The sequence below is a fragment of the Phasianus colchicus genome, chromosome 3 (genome assembly GCF_987193195.1).
Source record: "Phasianus colchicus chromosome 3, bPhaCol1.hap1.1, whole genome shotgun sequence".
NCBI lineage: Eukaryota > Metazoa > Chordata > Aves > Galliformes > Phasianidae > Phasianus > Phasianus colchicus.
The window spans coordinates 77,602,904-77,617,035 of record NC_143438.1 but is presented as its reverse complement, the minus strand read 5'-3'; the positions used below and the strand labels follow the sequence as shown (position 1 = coordinate 77,617,035).

The following is a 14,132-nucleotide window of genomic DNA, read 5'->3' as shown; positions in this document are numbered from 1 at the left end:
AAAAAAAAACCAAAAAAAAAACCCACCCCAAATCCCAAAACACCAACTTGGTGACTCTATCACATTTTATGAAGAGAGTTTCATGAACCAGATTGTTACCCCTGACGCGGGGGAAGTGCTGCAGCAGCGTTAAACTGCCTGCCCCAGACTGGGATTACCCACAGCAGGAAACCCCAAAGAAGAGGGAGTGGGATAGCCACGTAGAAAGCCAAAGGAGCACAGCCTGCAATTATGGCTTAAAAAGACAGAAAGTTTCTTCCAGGCGACAGACTAGCTACTTTAAGATGTGACTTTCTGACTGAAAATTCAGTTGCTATTTTCAAAATTTTAGGGGAAAAAAAGCCATCAAGAGACTGATCAAAAATAAGCTGTCTGAGAACTGAAATAATCTGTTTAATATATAAAATCAATCAATGCATCTGACAGCTTCATTTGCAATGACAAACAGGAACACTCTACAAATGAGCCATCTTCCTATTTCATTCCTAACGTAAATCCTTCAATTGCATGGAAAGGAAGTCCTCCTAACGTGCCTACAAACAGATTCTCTCCATGGCTGTTTTATTTCTTAACCACAGTATTCCCAAATAACATAAATCACTGTAACAAGAAGATGTTAATTAAAGACAAGCTACAACCATTCCTCGTCAAAGAATTCAGCTGATGTTTATCTGTAACAAAAAAGTTAGTTATGTAATGTAATCAAGCATCAAGGGTAAAGGGGTTAGACATGATGACCAATTTCTGATGGTAACACTTCAGAATAAGACAAATTATGCATACATTTGATGGACTTTCTTTGTTTCTAAACTGCACATAAAATTTCTTCAAAGTAACACATTTTGTTTCATATTTGAAAAAAGTGGTGCTCAGAACTTCCAATTTCAATCCCCTTATCAAAATTAATACAGCTTCTGGGCTTGAAATCTGCAGTCTCCTCACCCTCATGCACACCTTCAAAACAGCTGGGGTAATTTAGTTTATTCACAGAGAACTCTTCTTTGACAAAGATGCACAGACATTCAAACAGGTGCTAACATTCAAAGAAGAATCTGGGAACTGGAAGCACAAAGTGTTTTGAACTGGCTCAGAATTTTTATAAGTATTAAAAATAGCGGTGAATTAAAACACAAGGTTGTTCTTTTTTTTTTTTCCTTTTTTTTTTTTTGTAATTGTTTTTTTTAAGGAAATTCATACCACTTTTTAATCACAAATAAAAATGTAACAAAAACTTTCTGAACACAGCCAAGAGACATACATGTAAGACACATGGTTCAGTAGAAGAGACCCAGATTGTTCAGATCTGTGATTCTAAGGAGTCTTAAGATTGATTGAAAAAATAAAGACCTGGAAGCAAAACAGCAGTGCTTTAGCTATATTCACAGACTACTCTCCCATCACACTTTCTAGCTCTTCTTTAAATACCATAAAACTATCAGATTTTTTTTTTTTAATAATATAAATAAAGAATGAAATTCAGTATGACTTCAGGAGTGTCTGCTTTAAGAAAATCAGGTATGAGAAGGCCTGCACTAAAATAAGATGTGTATGCTGTAAACTTCTAATCCTTCTTCTGATTAATGCTCCAAGTCCCTGTGTGCCACAGTTTCCTCCTCAGTGAACAGGGCCTCACGTCCAGGCAGCTTCCTGAGCATTTTGAGGAGACTGGGGTAAGTAATGGCACACAGTGTCATCTTCTTTACTTCCAGCCATTTAAACAAGCTGCTTTACTGTGCTGAACCACCACCAATGCTAACAGACACTCTGCCAGACAAAAACCGGTTACTTTTCAGAGAAAAGGTAGACTCTCACCCATACTGTAGATTTACCTGGCATATTTTATACATGCAATTCATTACCTGTTTCAGTATCAGTAGAACTATTTTCAACAACCCGATTTGAGATTATCTTAAATTTACAGAGCATAGTAAAATAGTTATAACAATTATGTTAAAAAAAGATAGAAAAATGACATTCATACCTTACTTCCCAGCTCTTTAAAAAAGTAAGATTTCTAAGAACTAGTCTGACACAAAAACAAACTGAATCTTTTTCCACCTTAAATTAAAAAAATAACCAAAAAAAGGACAACATTTTCTGTGTTGCAACAAGAAATGCAGTGCTTGACTGCACAGAACATACGATATGGAATTCCCCCTATCCATCTTCCAGGGTTTAAAACAAAATATCGGAACGGTTATTGGCTGATTCTGTAAATCCAGCATTCTTAATGGAAAGATATATGCCATCTTAAAGAAACACTTATACCATAATCAGTATCATCTGGACTGAGGTACTTTACTATGTCACATTTATTAAACCACAAACCTTTCCAAGCTATTTCTTTTAAAGACAAATAATCCCCAATCTGGCACAAGTACTAATCTCCCATTTGTCATGATTTCTTTTAATTGGCATTAAGTAGACTCAAAGTGCAGTGAAGATTTGAACATTTATCAACTTCTGCATTTGATTAGTAAACCATACCATAAGTTGTCTTTTTTAATGATTTAACAACTTAGAAAAGGTGCATTAGTCTAAGAGTCTGACACATTAAAATACTTTCCTTCAAATTGCAAAATGCAAATCAAAACTAAGGTGTAAACAATTACAATGGAGTTAGAAGAATTACACAGACGTCAAAAAATACCACATAATCTGAATACAACCACAATAACAAATATGCTGTTACCAGACTTTTCTTTTTTTTTTCTTTTTTTTTTTTTTAAACTTAATCATGGAAGAGAGTTGCAAGTTCCATGCGGAAAAGCAATTCCTACTTGAAGCAACTATGTTATGGATAGTGTCAAAGCATAAATAGCAATATTGAACACAGTTTTTTTTACTGTGTTCCAGAGTTAAATCTAAGAAAGAGCAGCCCATCATGTTTGCAACCAGCACACAGCAAATTGGTGGAAGCCATAAAGGCCGAAAAGCTCAGGCCTAGAATTGGGAAACAGGACAAATATTATTTATTAAAGGAGAGCGAGAACAGTTTATGTAAACAAAAGTAAGGCTTCATAGATCAACTAGAGCTCTTCAAAGTAGTCACTAATGGCTTGGATCAATAAAGATCCATTTAAAAGTGAGCTTTGATTTCAAAAAGAATTTCAACAGGATCTCTCACACAGTTCTAGAGGAAACTGTTCTGGACTAGTAAGGGAAGTTCTTTGTGTGGTACATAAGTAGCTAAGACATCAAACACAGAAAAGTCAGTTCTCACAGAGAATCCCAGGGTCGTATGTTCAGCATAATTTTAAGTGATCAAGCACAGACTGGCTCAAGTTGACAGATGATAATGAGTTACTCAAGTCTAAAGAATAAAAGTCAATTGCAAAGAATAACATTCACAAGAACTAGCTAGCATGAATAAACAGCCCTTGAAATTTAATCCAAATGAAGGGATGCATGCATAAAGGGTGAAACAATACTAATTTAATGTACTCAGCAAAGCTCTCCAAATTTGACCAGTCAGGAACAATGCTGGAGTTGCAATAAACAGTTCTATAAAATGCCAGTCCAGTGTCTTAAAACAAAACAGAAAATCTTCCCTTAAAAACCAAACCCCGATGATGGAATTATCAGAAAAGAATACAGTGCATCATTTTTCTGTTGTAGAATTCCATAATGCTCTTGCTTTTTAATACTAATTTCAGATGTGTGCTCTCCTTTCACATGTAAACAATAAATAAAAATAAAAAGGACACTTGGAGAGAAGCAGGATTTCAGGACACAAAATGGCAACAAGAACTGCTAGACAGATTAGGACTTCTCAGTTTAGAGAAAAGAAAAAGGTAAAAGATCCATAAAATCGTGAATAAGAATGAATCAAGTGAACAGAAAACAACTGCTGATCACAGCAGACAAGGGTAAGAAGAAAAGAAAGAAATTTGCTCCATCAGTAAATAAATGATGAAGTTTCATCGCTGAATGATACTGTAGACATATGCACAGCAAACTTACTACAAATTTATACAAGTTCAAAAGGCAGGTAAAAAAAAAAAAAATCAATGCAAAAACTTCATGAAGAGCTATAAAATATATAGTTAACACTTCTGGCACAGGAAAACCATAACATGAAGATTAATAGAAACTGGCAGAGCAGACTAGAGCATAATGTATGATTGCCCAGTTCCTATACACTTCTTCCAGTATCTGCTATTGGTCACTGTCAAAACAAGACAAGCTAAATGCACTTTTGGCACAAATTCAGGATAGCTGTTCTTATGTCCTCAAATACTTTATTTCAAGGAACAAAATCTCCACTAAGGTTTAAAAAAAATGCTACACCCACAAAAGGAAAACATGGGAAAAATGCTGGAATGTACTCCTGTATCTCAGTGCACTATGATTAAACAAGAAGGAAAACAAGTTTCACAAAGGCCGATGATGCTCCAACTGTCAAAAGACGAAAACTTTTCTTCAGGATCCCTGTTCTGCACCCCCAGTTTAATCACCAGACCTCCTTGGGGGACTATCCAAAGAAGCAGCTGCAGCTCTTCATATCTCTCACTAACTCCATCCTGTGTCAGGCATAATGCCAAACTTTCTTCTTCAACTCCCCTTAAACCTACCACCATACAAACCTAAACCTGGGACTAGCTGCATCTTTCCCAGCAGGGCCATCAATGTCTATAATGAAACATACACGTCACTTCACAAAATTCTCTCTATTAGCAGGTATTTCATTTGGTAAGCAATTTTCCCTTTTGAAACTTAAAAGCCTCCAGCAGACAAACCTGCAAGAACTTCAGTGGAGGCCTCTTCAAAATAAATGCATTGTTACTGCAGGAACTGTAAAAAAAATTATCACTGTTCACATTATAAATAAGTATCGATATTCAGACAGTGCTCATTATTCTTACCTTGATCAATAAAGATAAGGAATTGGAAAAAAATGTTACCTGTACAGTCAAGGTGGTAGTAATACACAATGATACAAAAAAAAAAAAAAAAAAAAAAAAGCTAGGAAGTTATTTATGATATCTAATTTCTGCCTTTTTACATGATATACAATCCTAAGATTTTACTCTGATTTTTTTTCTAGTATCTGGACTCCAATATGTCTTCAGCCATGTCAAGATAGCTTGGCTAATAAAAGAATCTCAAAATACTACAGAAGTGTGTTAATTCATGTGATCCTATAAATATACTTGTTGTTGATCATTCCTGAAAATAGAGCTGTTAGCACTCTGGGTGAAGTCATGGTCTTTCCAAGTTCTTAAGTAATTTACTGTCTTGTTCTTCAAACTCCATTTTTAATTCTTCATTCAGTGCATGTTATTTTACTAGAACATGAAGGTAACAAGATTATCCACATACCCTAAGCTAAGCAAGCATATACAGTGTCTTCTTGCATTAAAAGCTTAGTTGAAAAAGTGGCAAGAATCCCATCAATAAAGACATCAGATTTTCTGGGGATTAGAATTAAGGCAGAACTGTGTGTCTTATCTCACTTTCCCCTTTTCTTGACTAAGTGCTCTGCAATCTTCTTGATGGTTGAGCTGAAGTATCAAGACAAACTACAGCTGTACTAGGATGACAGTGGAGTGGTTTAGACACCAGCATAAAAGTTGGACATTTGATCTCAGTATCCCTTTCACCATTAGTCTTCTTTGCACATCTGGACAGGTCATCTAAAGAAGGGCTCAATTCATAAAAATACTTACCTATTTTATCAAAATAGATGGGTGCTCATGCAAATTACTCCCCAAAAGCAGAAACCTTTGCCAGGGTACACTAATGCAAAAATGCATTCAACTTAATTTGATACAGATACGTACACACGGTTTAAAAATTATATTATCATTTAAAATCCATTACAAAATTGAAATCAATGGCAAAATTGGAAAGTCATCTACTTTGAAACTGAGTCCTAAACAATTTTGCAGAGCTGCTTTCATCTGCTCTACACATGTAAAATGGTAGTACTGTTTCCTTTCACGTGGATGCTGCAGACAAGCAAGAAATAGAAAACCACTCAAGATACTATTTTAATTTGTAAAATTCTTACACAAAAACCTCATCCCAAGAAATTAAGTCTTGACTATCAAATAGAAAAATATAGAAATCTCAATTTCTGAGCAGATTTCCCATTACATTTTATAAAAATTATCCAAAATTTAATTGCTACTGCAGTGTCAGGACCACTAATGAAGATACCGAAAATACTGTGAAGACCAGTGTACAGATTAAAAATAACTGGAGATCAAATGTGCCATTAAATTTCATATTACAAAGTTATATGAAATTTTATCCTTCATTATCTTAATCAATACATCTCACTAGTACCTACTCCTACTAACTCAAAAGACTACTGGTCATTTAAAGAGTTTTCATTCTCTGGCATTTTTAAAGTAGCATACCTGAGCCTTCAGCATTATCCTCAGGAGATATGAAGTAAACCTGTGTTCTCTTTAGTGAAATAACAGAACTGCAGAACTGTTTCCTTGGTATATGCCTTCATTATTAGAGCCTAAACAGTTACTGACTCAACTAGTACATACCAGTACTACAAGGAATGAGACAACTTCCACCCATAGGTCTCAAAGCTGCTTATTGACAGAAGAAAACAAGTGCTTCAAAGTAAAGTGTTATTTTTAATTAAAAAAAAAAAAAAAAAAAAAAAGAGGGAAAAAACTCCAAGACTTAAATGTTAATACAAATTGCTCTTTTCTGATCTCCCATCTACCCTTCAAACTACCTGTTTCACTACATCTGACATCTGTTAACTAACCACCTAACTTTCCTATACCTGTCCCTCTCTCTTTGGCACTCACGATTTCTGCTTTCTTCCCTTTTCACTCTGTTCCTTCGGGATGTTCTTTCTTTTCCCATACTCACCACCTGAGTGCAACTCAGAAAAGAAACAAGCCTCCCTGCCTCCCTGCTTTCTGACCCTTTCCCACAACACTACAGTAATGAGGAACAACAGCTAGAAGTTGCATTTTCTCTCTGTAGCCTGGGATAGACCATGCTCAATACATTTAGAAGATGTATTTAATAAAAAATTTCAGCAGTTTCTACTGAGATCACAAAATGAACAGGTTCAAATACCTGTAATTTAGATAAATTTGGGTGGTTTTCCTCATAGAATACTAAAAGTTGCATTCCACTAAGAGTTGTTTTCCTGTTGGTATCCAAGGCTTTACTCCAAAGTACAGCAAGATGAGGTCTTCCCAATAAAATAAATTAACGGCAAAAACAAACAACCAAGTCTTTTCTCCCAATCCTTATGAAAAACAATGTCCCCCTTATTTCATTCTGAGAAACAGCATAAGTATGCTGGTCTATAAATAACTTGGCCACTGTTTGGCATCAGTATAAAACTTTCAATTGGATACTAAATTAAATTTTAATTAATAAAAAAAGACCCATGATGGAAAATATTATGCAACCTTAATAACAGAATAATCTGCCAACTACAGCTCTAATATACTTGTATCTCATCTGAAATGGGCAAGGAAGGAAAAGGTTGCCAGGCTGATTGCATTAAAATGCACACAAGTTGTGCTTTTCACAGAAGTCACATTTCATTCAACGATACTAACCTCCTTAGAGAAGAGACTGACTCCTACCGCCGACACTTTGGAAAATGAAACATGATTTCCAAAATGACAAAACTAACTTTGTTCCATTGTTACACAAATAATCTTTTTAATATAGAGTGAAGTTTGACGGTTGAGAGATATTGAGAATTGAGATGGTTGAGAAATACTGAGAGATTAACATATTTTAAGAAGACTACTTTGAATTATATTTTGAGAAATGAAATCTAACAATTAGTATTAAGTTTCAAAATTTGCAATAAAACTTCATCCAAAAGCATAAGTGTCCATTACATAATTTGATTTCAGGGCTCACTTATAATGGAGAAGCCTGTTAGGAATTTAAAATAAAAGATTTTTTTCTTGAAAATGCTTCTCCCATGCTTCTCACCAGTTGAAACTGTCAGTTGATGCAATGTATGATTTTTGCATGATTTGTGTGAACAAATGTCTGTGTTTCACTCACAGCACTTGCCAAACTGTTTAATATATATAACCAACTCCATGTGTCCATACATCAGAAGAAATTGTTATAAAGGAAGGTGACTGCCAACACAAACTGAGCAACAGCTTCTTTTTAAAAATGCGATTATTTTCCTACAGCAGTCACATGTGTGCATGGAAACAATTAACAGATAAAAGACACAAAGAAACCTACATGTGTCAATTTCTCCAAACTTTATATTTAATTTTCACTTTTCACAGGCAAGACTGAGCCAACCTATCCAACAGTTACACAGAAAGAAACTTCTACTCTGCATTTTAAACTGTTTGCTTCTAGTCTCAGATTTTCAGAAATCCAATAAGTGATGGAACTATTACAAAATTTACATCTTATGTTTTCTTTTATGGATCTTAATGATTTTCTCACACAGAAAATCTAAATTAGGCATATTACTTAAACACATTACGTTGTTCTAGAAAACTATCCCACAAACACCTTACTCAGATGACATTAGCTATGTTGAAACAGCTGAAAAGCAAAACAGACAAAAACGTACTCTTCAAAGACCTGTGGTCTACAGATGTCACTGTAATATGGTGCTCCATTTTCCAAAGGCTTTAGCAGAAAGCCATAAAATATGCACCTAAGTGACCTACTCTTGTGGCTTCACTGTAGATGGTTTCCTTCTCATTTTAACATTTGTGACTTTGAAGACTTGGTGTATTTTTGGGTTGTGCATTGCTAAGATCCGTGAAAATATATGGCAAGAATCTATTTATCTTATGTTCAAAGTTTTTGTCATAAACATTAGACTTACTAAGAAGATCACCTTGCAAACAAAGTTGAAGACAAACTAGTTTAGGGAAAGTGAAAACTAAGAGTGAAGAACTGAAATAGCTCTTTTACCTACACACCAAAAAACTGCTGAGTTAAATCAATGCTAAATGACTGACTTTAGTCTCTCAATGTAGTCTGAGAGATCAACTTGGTATTATTTCAAGATGCACTGCCCTAAAAAAAATTTGTTGCCATCCCTTTTTTTTAATGGTTTACTTCATGTAAGCACTTGCATTTTATATATATCAATTAGCCTTGCTAACCCCGTAATCCATTTCAATTCCTGAATAACAGACCACATCAAATAACACAACGAGTGCAGAAAGGCAGAGGTTTAAGATGTACCAGTGAGAGTTTACAAGAGACTGTCAAATGTCTACAACACCCAAAGTATTTTACCTGCACAGAAGTCTAACCAATACTGAGATCCAGTTCCTCAAAATCAAGTAACACGGACAAACATATCCTTCAAACAAGCAATTGATAATAATCATTGTTAACTGACATCAATCTAAGTCTTACTAAGGATTATTGGAAAGGTTAACAGCTATAATCCTATGTCTTCAAACTCAGTGTTTAAGCAAGTATTAAAACACATCATCTCTTCACGAAGAGAATCTTATTACAAAGGAAACAAGGTAACACACACAGTTATAATACTAGGAGGCTAAAGGAAACAAATACAGTAATACTGACAAACGTTTTTCCGCAGTGAAACCCACAAAATGTCAGTTTCAAATAAACCACTCCAGTTAAGAAAAGCTTTTTAAACTTACTGTATTGGTTGCATCCTCTTGTAAAATTCTATCATATAGTTGGATGGCATCATCGTACCTGTTCAAAGAAATCATTCACATTTGTTTTTGCTAAAACAGAATTCTGACTATATGACTTGCAATAGTTAATAACACTCCTGTACTTTTATACTGAATACAAATATGCAAACAAAATTGTGCAGACAAAGTTAAATAAAATAAATGGCAATTCATTCATGGAATACAATTTCAGCAATGAAAACATTTTGCACCAAACTTATCATACTAACTCTTTCTGTTCTTTTCTTCTATACCCATAGATCCAATCACTACAACCCAAATCTCTCTTTCCCAAGAAGCAGAAATCCCAAAATTTGATAGGCCATTCAAAATAATGACTTTACTTAATTACTGCAATTTAAATCTTCTCATTTATCTCTTCTGTTATGATTTTATAAATTTAAGCTGCAAACAGTAAACTACAAGGATTCGGAACGCTAGACAAACTTCTAGACTTTACCATAAATCACGAAAGGAAACTGTTTTCCACCATCACTACATAGGTTTTATTAATTAATTCTGCTATTTCAAGTTTGCTCAAAATAGATTACTCCAGTTACTATAAACACTGTATGTCTTCTGGGAAACAGGTTGATGTGTTTAGCCAGCCATGTGCAGAACCCAAACTGGACAAATTAAACAATTCAACTCGAAATACATTGGACTACACAGTCACCAGGCTATCACCACACAACCAAGGCATGCTTTGTCTCTTCACAAATAATCTGATAAGCAGTTTTTCTGAGGTACTGCTGATTTTGTTGCTGCATATCTCCTTCTTACCTCAGACACCCATCACATACTCGCACCACTTTCTGAGCGCTTCCACAACACGCATAGCCCAGCTTTCCAATCCAGTTACCATAAGGTGTAAGCACAAATGTGAAAGGAAGCACAAAGCAGTAACGAGCAGAAGGTGACTGCTACTGGCAAGTTGAGCAGAAATGCCATTAAACACAGTATTTGTGTTCCCCATTAGCTGCTACTTTATCCTATATATTTCACAAGGCTAAACACAAAGCCCATAACCCCAGGTTAACTAAGTCAAGTTCCAAAAGAGCATTCTCTTGATCAGCAAGTGTCTATGAGGATGTTCCTCATTATTTCCCCTTTCTGGTGAGGAAGGCAGGATTTTAACAACTCTTGAAGGCACTTGGAATTTAATGAGAAGTGCACTTCTACACAGCATGTGATCACCCCAGACAAAGTCTCCTTAGGATTCATTTATAGGCAGTGGAAAGAGGCAGACCTTCCCAGGGCACAGTTCAGAATAATCATAGGTGGACTTCTGTACACAACGACCCACACCTAAAGCCCATTCTTGTCCTCCAGCTTCTAGAGAAAACCTGTTGACAAGTAACCTTGGCTTCTCTTATACTGCTCCCCTCATAATTCAGTCTCAAGGATTTAAACTGACCACAACAATTTTAAAAAACACTACTGAAAAGCGGAAGCTCAGTCTCACTTCATTGCTGAAACAACACAGTGTTTGGCGGGGCATTAACTCCTACAGAGATCTACCTCCAAGCAATAGCATCTTCAGTGTAGACAAACACACCTGAACAGAATTTATGATATTTTGCACTTTTGGACAGGTTTTGGGAAAAGGGGGAACAACATGTTGCTAAGCTGCTAAGCTTCCAGTGTGCTTCTACCCTATATCAAAAGGAGACTGCTAAGTTTAATGGAAATTTTTCAGGAACACGTAGAGCATGAAATCTGGAACTTCTAGTTGCACTAAGACTGTTCCTGTGCTAATGAAATCCAGTTATCCTCCCTTTTTTTTCAAGCAAAGGACTTTCACTCGTGGATCATATCAAACTATATTTTCAAATATAATTTTGCAAGGAAATGGATAAAGAACATCTGCTAAATAAATATATTTTTTAAAAGTATTTAGGCATCCACTTCAAAATTCCAATTCCTTCATTAAAGATGGGCCAAAGGCTCGAAATCCCATTAACTCTGTATGGCATGAAATGAAGGTCATTCCTTTTGGAAAAGTTCTCAACTGTTCATTATTTTAATAATTCATATTAAATTTGGTATGTTATAAACATTTTATAGGATATTTTACTATGTTTCCTCTTTTAGTTTCTGCCATTTTTGAATTGCTTCTATGAAGAACTCTATAGTGATTCATATTAAGTTCTACTGGACTTATAAAGACTTGGAAAAGAAAGAAAAGGAGCTCCATTTTGAAGCGATCAGAAGCACAGAAGTACAATGAAGCAAAAAAAAAAAAAAAGTCTGTCAGTCATTTTCATATTCTGCTCTAGGTCTGCAAGATGAAATGTATACCTCACAGACCTTGCCAAAAAAGTGCCTCATGTTTTACTGTATAATAACTTAGACTGTCACGTAATAGATCTTTCCAATCTATGAAGTCTGACAGAACATTGCAAAAATGTAACATTGTATAGTACAAGCAAAAACACAATAAAAAATGTCTAAACATAACATGATCGTGCACACCATTATTTTCTTTATAGAAATTGGATAGCATTGCTTTGCCACGCTGTTATTATACCTGAATTCCTTTTTAAGAAATAGCATGCATCTTTCCACATAGAAAATACATTATTTTTTTTTTAAATCAAGGTTTTACCTTTCCATCGCTTCAAATCTCATTCCAGTTAATCGCTTAACTCTATGGCTCCCAGGAAACTGCCTCCTTAGTTCCTGAAGACAAAACTGTACAAATAAAATAAAAAATACTACAGTGAGTACAGAAGTGGGGAAAAAAGAAGTCCTTGGCTGATGAATTCAACAGCCTGAAATGTGACGTTTGATTAAAAGTAAACACCTATTTTTGAAATAAGCAATAAAATGTACTGATGAAGAGAAGTTCAGAAACTGAAACTTCGTCTGTTAGAAGACTAATTTTAAGAATTATTTTCCATATAGTTTTTTAGATCATCGAGGCTTCCTGGAAATAGTTATTTGCCATGAAAAGTAAACTCATTTACTATAAGTAAACTCATTTATTGATGCTACAAAACACAGAAGTCTACTCAGTTTCCTCATAATAACACAAGACAGTTAAGAAAAATAAAGACAGTAAGAACTTATGTGATACTTCACTAATAAATGGATATCTTATAATGGAACAAATGATGTTAATTCTGTGCTCTGTGTTTATTTTTTAAATAAAACTTTGAAATCCAAAGAAAATGTTTGTCGCTGGCTTGAACAGAGCCTGTTGGCAGATGAGGTATAACTTCTAACTCCTGAAATCAATGAGACATCTGGGCTGCATAAAAGAATTCAACACAGAGAGATTTCTCCAGATTAGAAAAAAAAAAAAAAAAAAAAAAAAAAAGCATGCTTGACAGAGGGAGTGAGCCACAACTTCCTCAGAGCAAACTGACAAATCATATCATAGCTGCGGCTACACAGCAGTGCAAGGTTTGTAGCTGAAGCTGAGTCGTTACTCTTTGATGAGAAGCAGAGTAGAATCCAGTCTCTTCAGAAGACAAACGGTTGAAGTTCTGTTAAAAGCTTCACACACAATGTTCCTTTTCAAAGCACTTATTTATACAACTGAGCTTAAAAACCTGTTCTTCAGATCTAAGTTTCTGGCTAAGGTCTATCCACATAATCTGTTCCATTTCATCACATCCACTGGTCAAAGTAAGAAATACAAACAGATAAGTAAATCAGTAAAAATTAGCAAAATTAGCACAAGTGCTGTGTCGCTAGATGAAGAGCTGCTGATGAAGTAGAAAAACCTTCACTGCTTTTCTCCAGCACTTGTTCAAAAACTGACAAAACTTGTTTGCAGTAATTCTGGATCTCACAAGCTGCAGATGGACTTTCATCCAGAAAAAAAAAAAAAAGATTAACACCACAAGAAACGCTGATGAAGAATGCAAAGGTACTGTGAAACTAGAACTACTCATCACAGACCCAACTAGGTCATTATCCAATGGAATTCAGGAGCTATGAGACCAAAATAAATTCCTGTAGATTAAGAAATCAGAAGAAATAATCTGATACAAAAAGTTGTGAGACTGTTCTGAACAACTTGCTGTAGCACTTTTGAAAACAAACCAAAAGAAGTCCCCTGTATGATAAGTTAGACTATCTATATCTTACATATTGCTCTCATCTCAGCAGTACAGAGCATCATTCTTATTAAATTTAACCTGTACTCCCTGTAATCATATATTATAATATATCTCAAATATATATCAATATATTTCAATCAAAGCCTTTGACACTATCTCCCACAGGATTCTCCTGCAGAAGCTGGCAGCCCATGGCTTGGACAGTTACACTCTTTGGCTGGATAAGGAACTGGCTGGAGGGCCAGACCCAGAGAGTGGCAGTGAATGGAGCTAAATCTAGCTGGCGATCGGTCACGAGTGGAGTTCCCTGGGGGTCGGTGCTGGGGCCTGTCCTCTTCAATATCTTTATTGATGACCTGGATGAGGGCATTGAGTGCACCCCCACTAAGTTTGTAGATGACACCAAGCTGGCTGGAAG

The 14,132-nt window shown here is 35.3% G+C and overlaps 1 protein-coding gene across 2 annotated transcripts in view; it reads right to left on the bottom strand.

Annotated features, from left to right (window-relative positions):
- EMC2 (ER membrane protein complex subunit 2) overlaps window positions 1–14,132 on the bottom strand; it is a 40,531-nt gene that overhangs the window by 15,624 nt on the left and 10,775 nt on the right. For both annotated transcript variants that reach the window (XM_031591133.2, XM_031591134.2), the window contains exons 4-5: window positions 12,253–12,338; window positions 9,606–9,663 (exon numbers count right to left, since the gene is read on the bottom strand). In XM_031591133.2, the coding sequence (XP_031446993.1) occupies window positions 9,606–9,663; window positions 12,253–12,338 (144 nt within the window). The remainder of the gene's footprint in view (window positions 1–9,605; window positions 9,664–12,252; window positions 12,339–14,132) is intronic.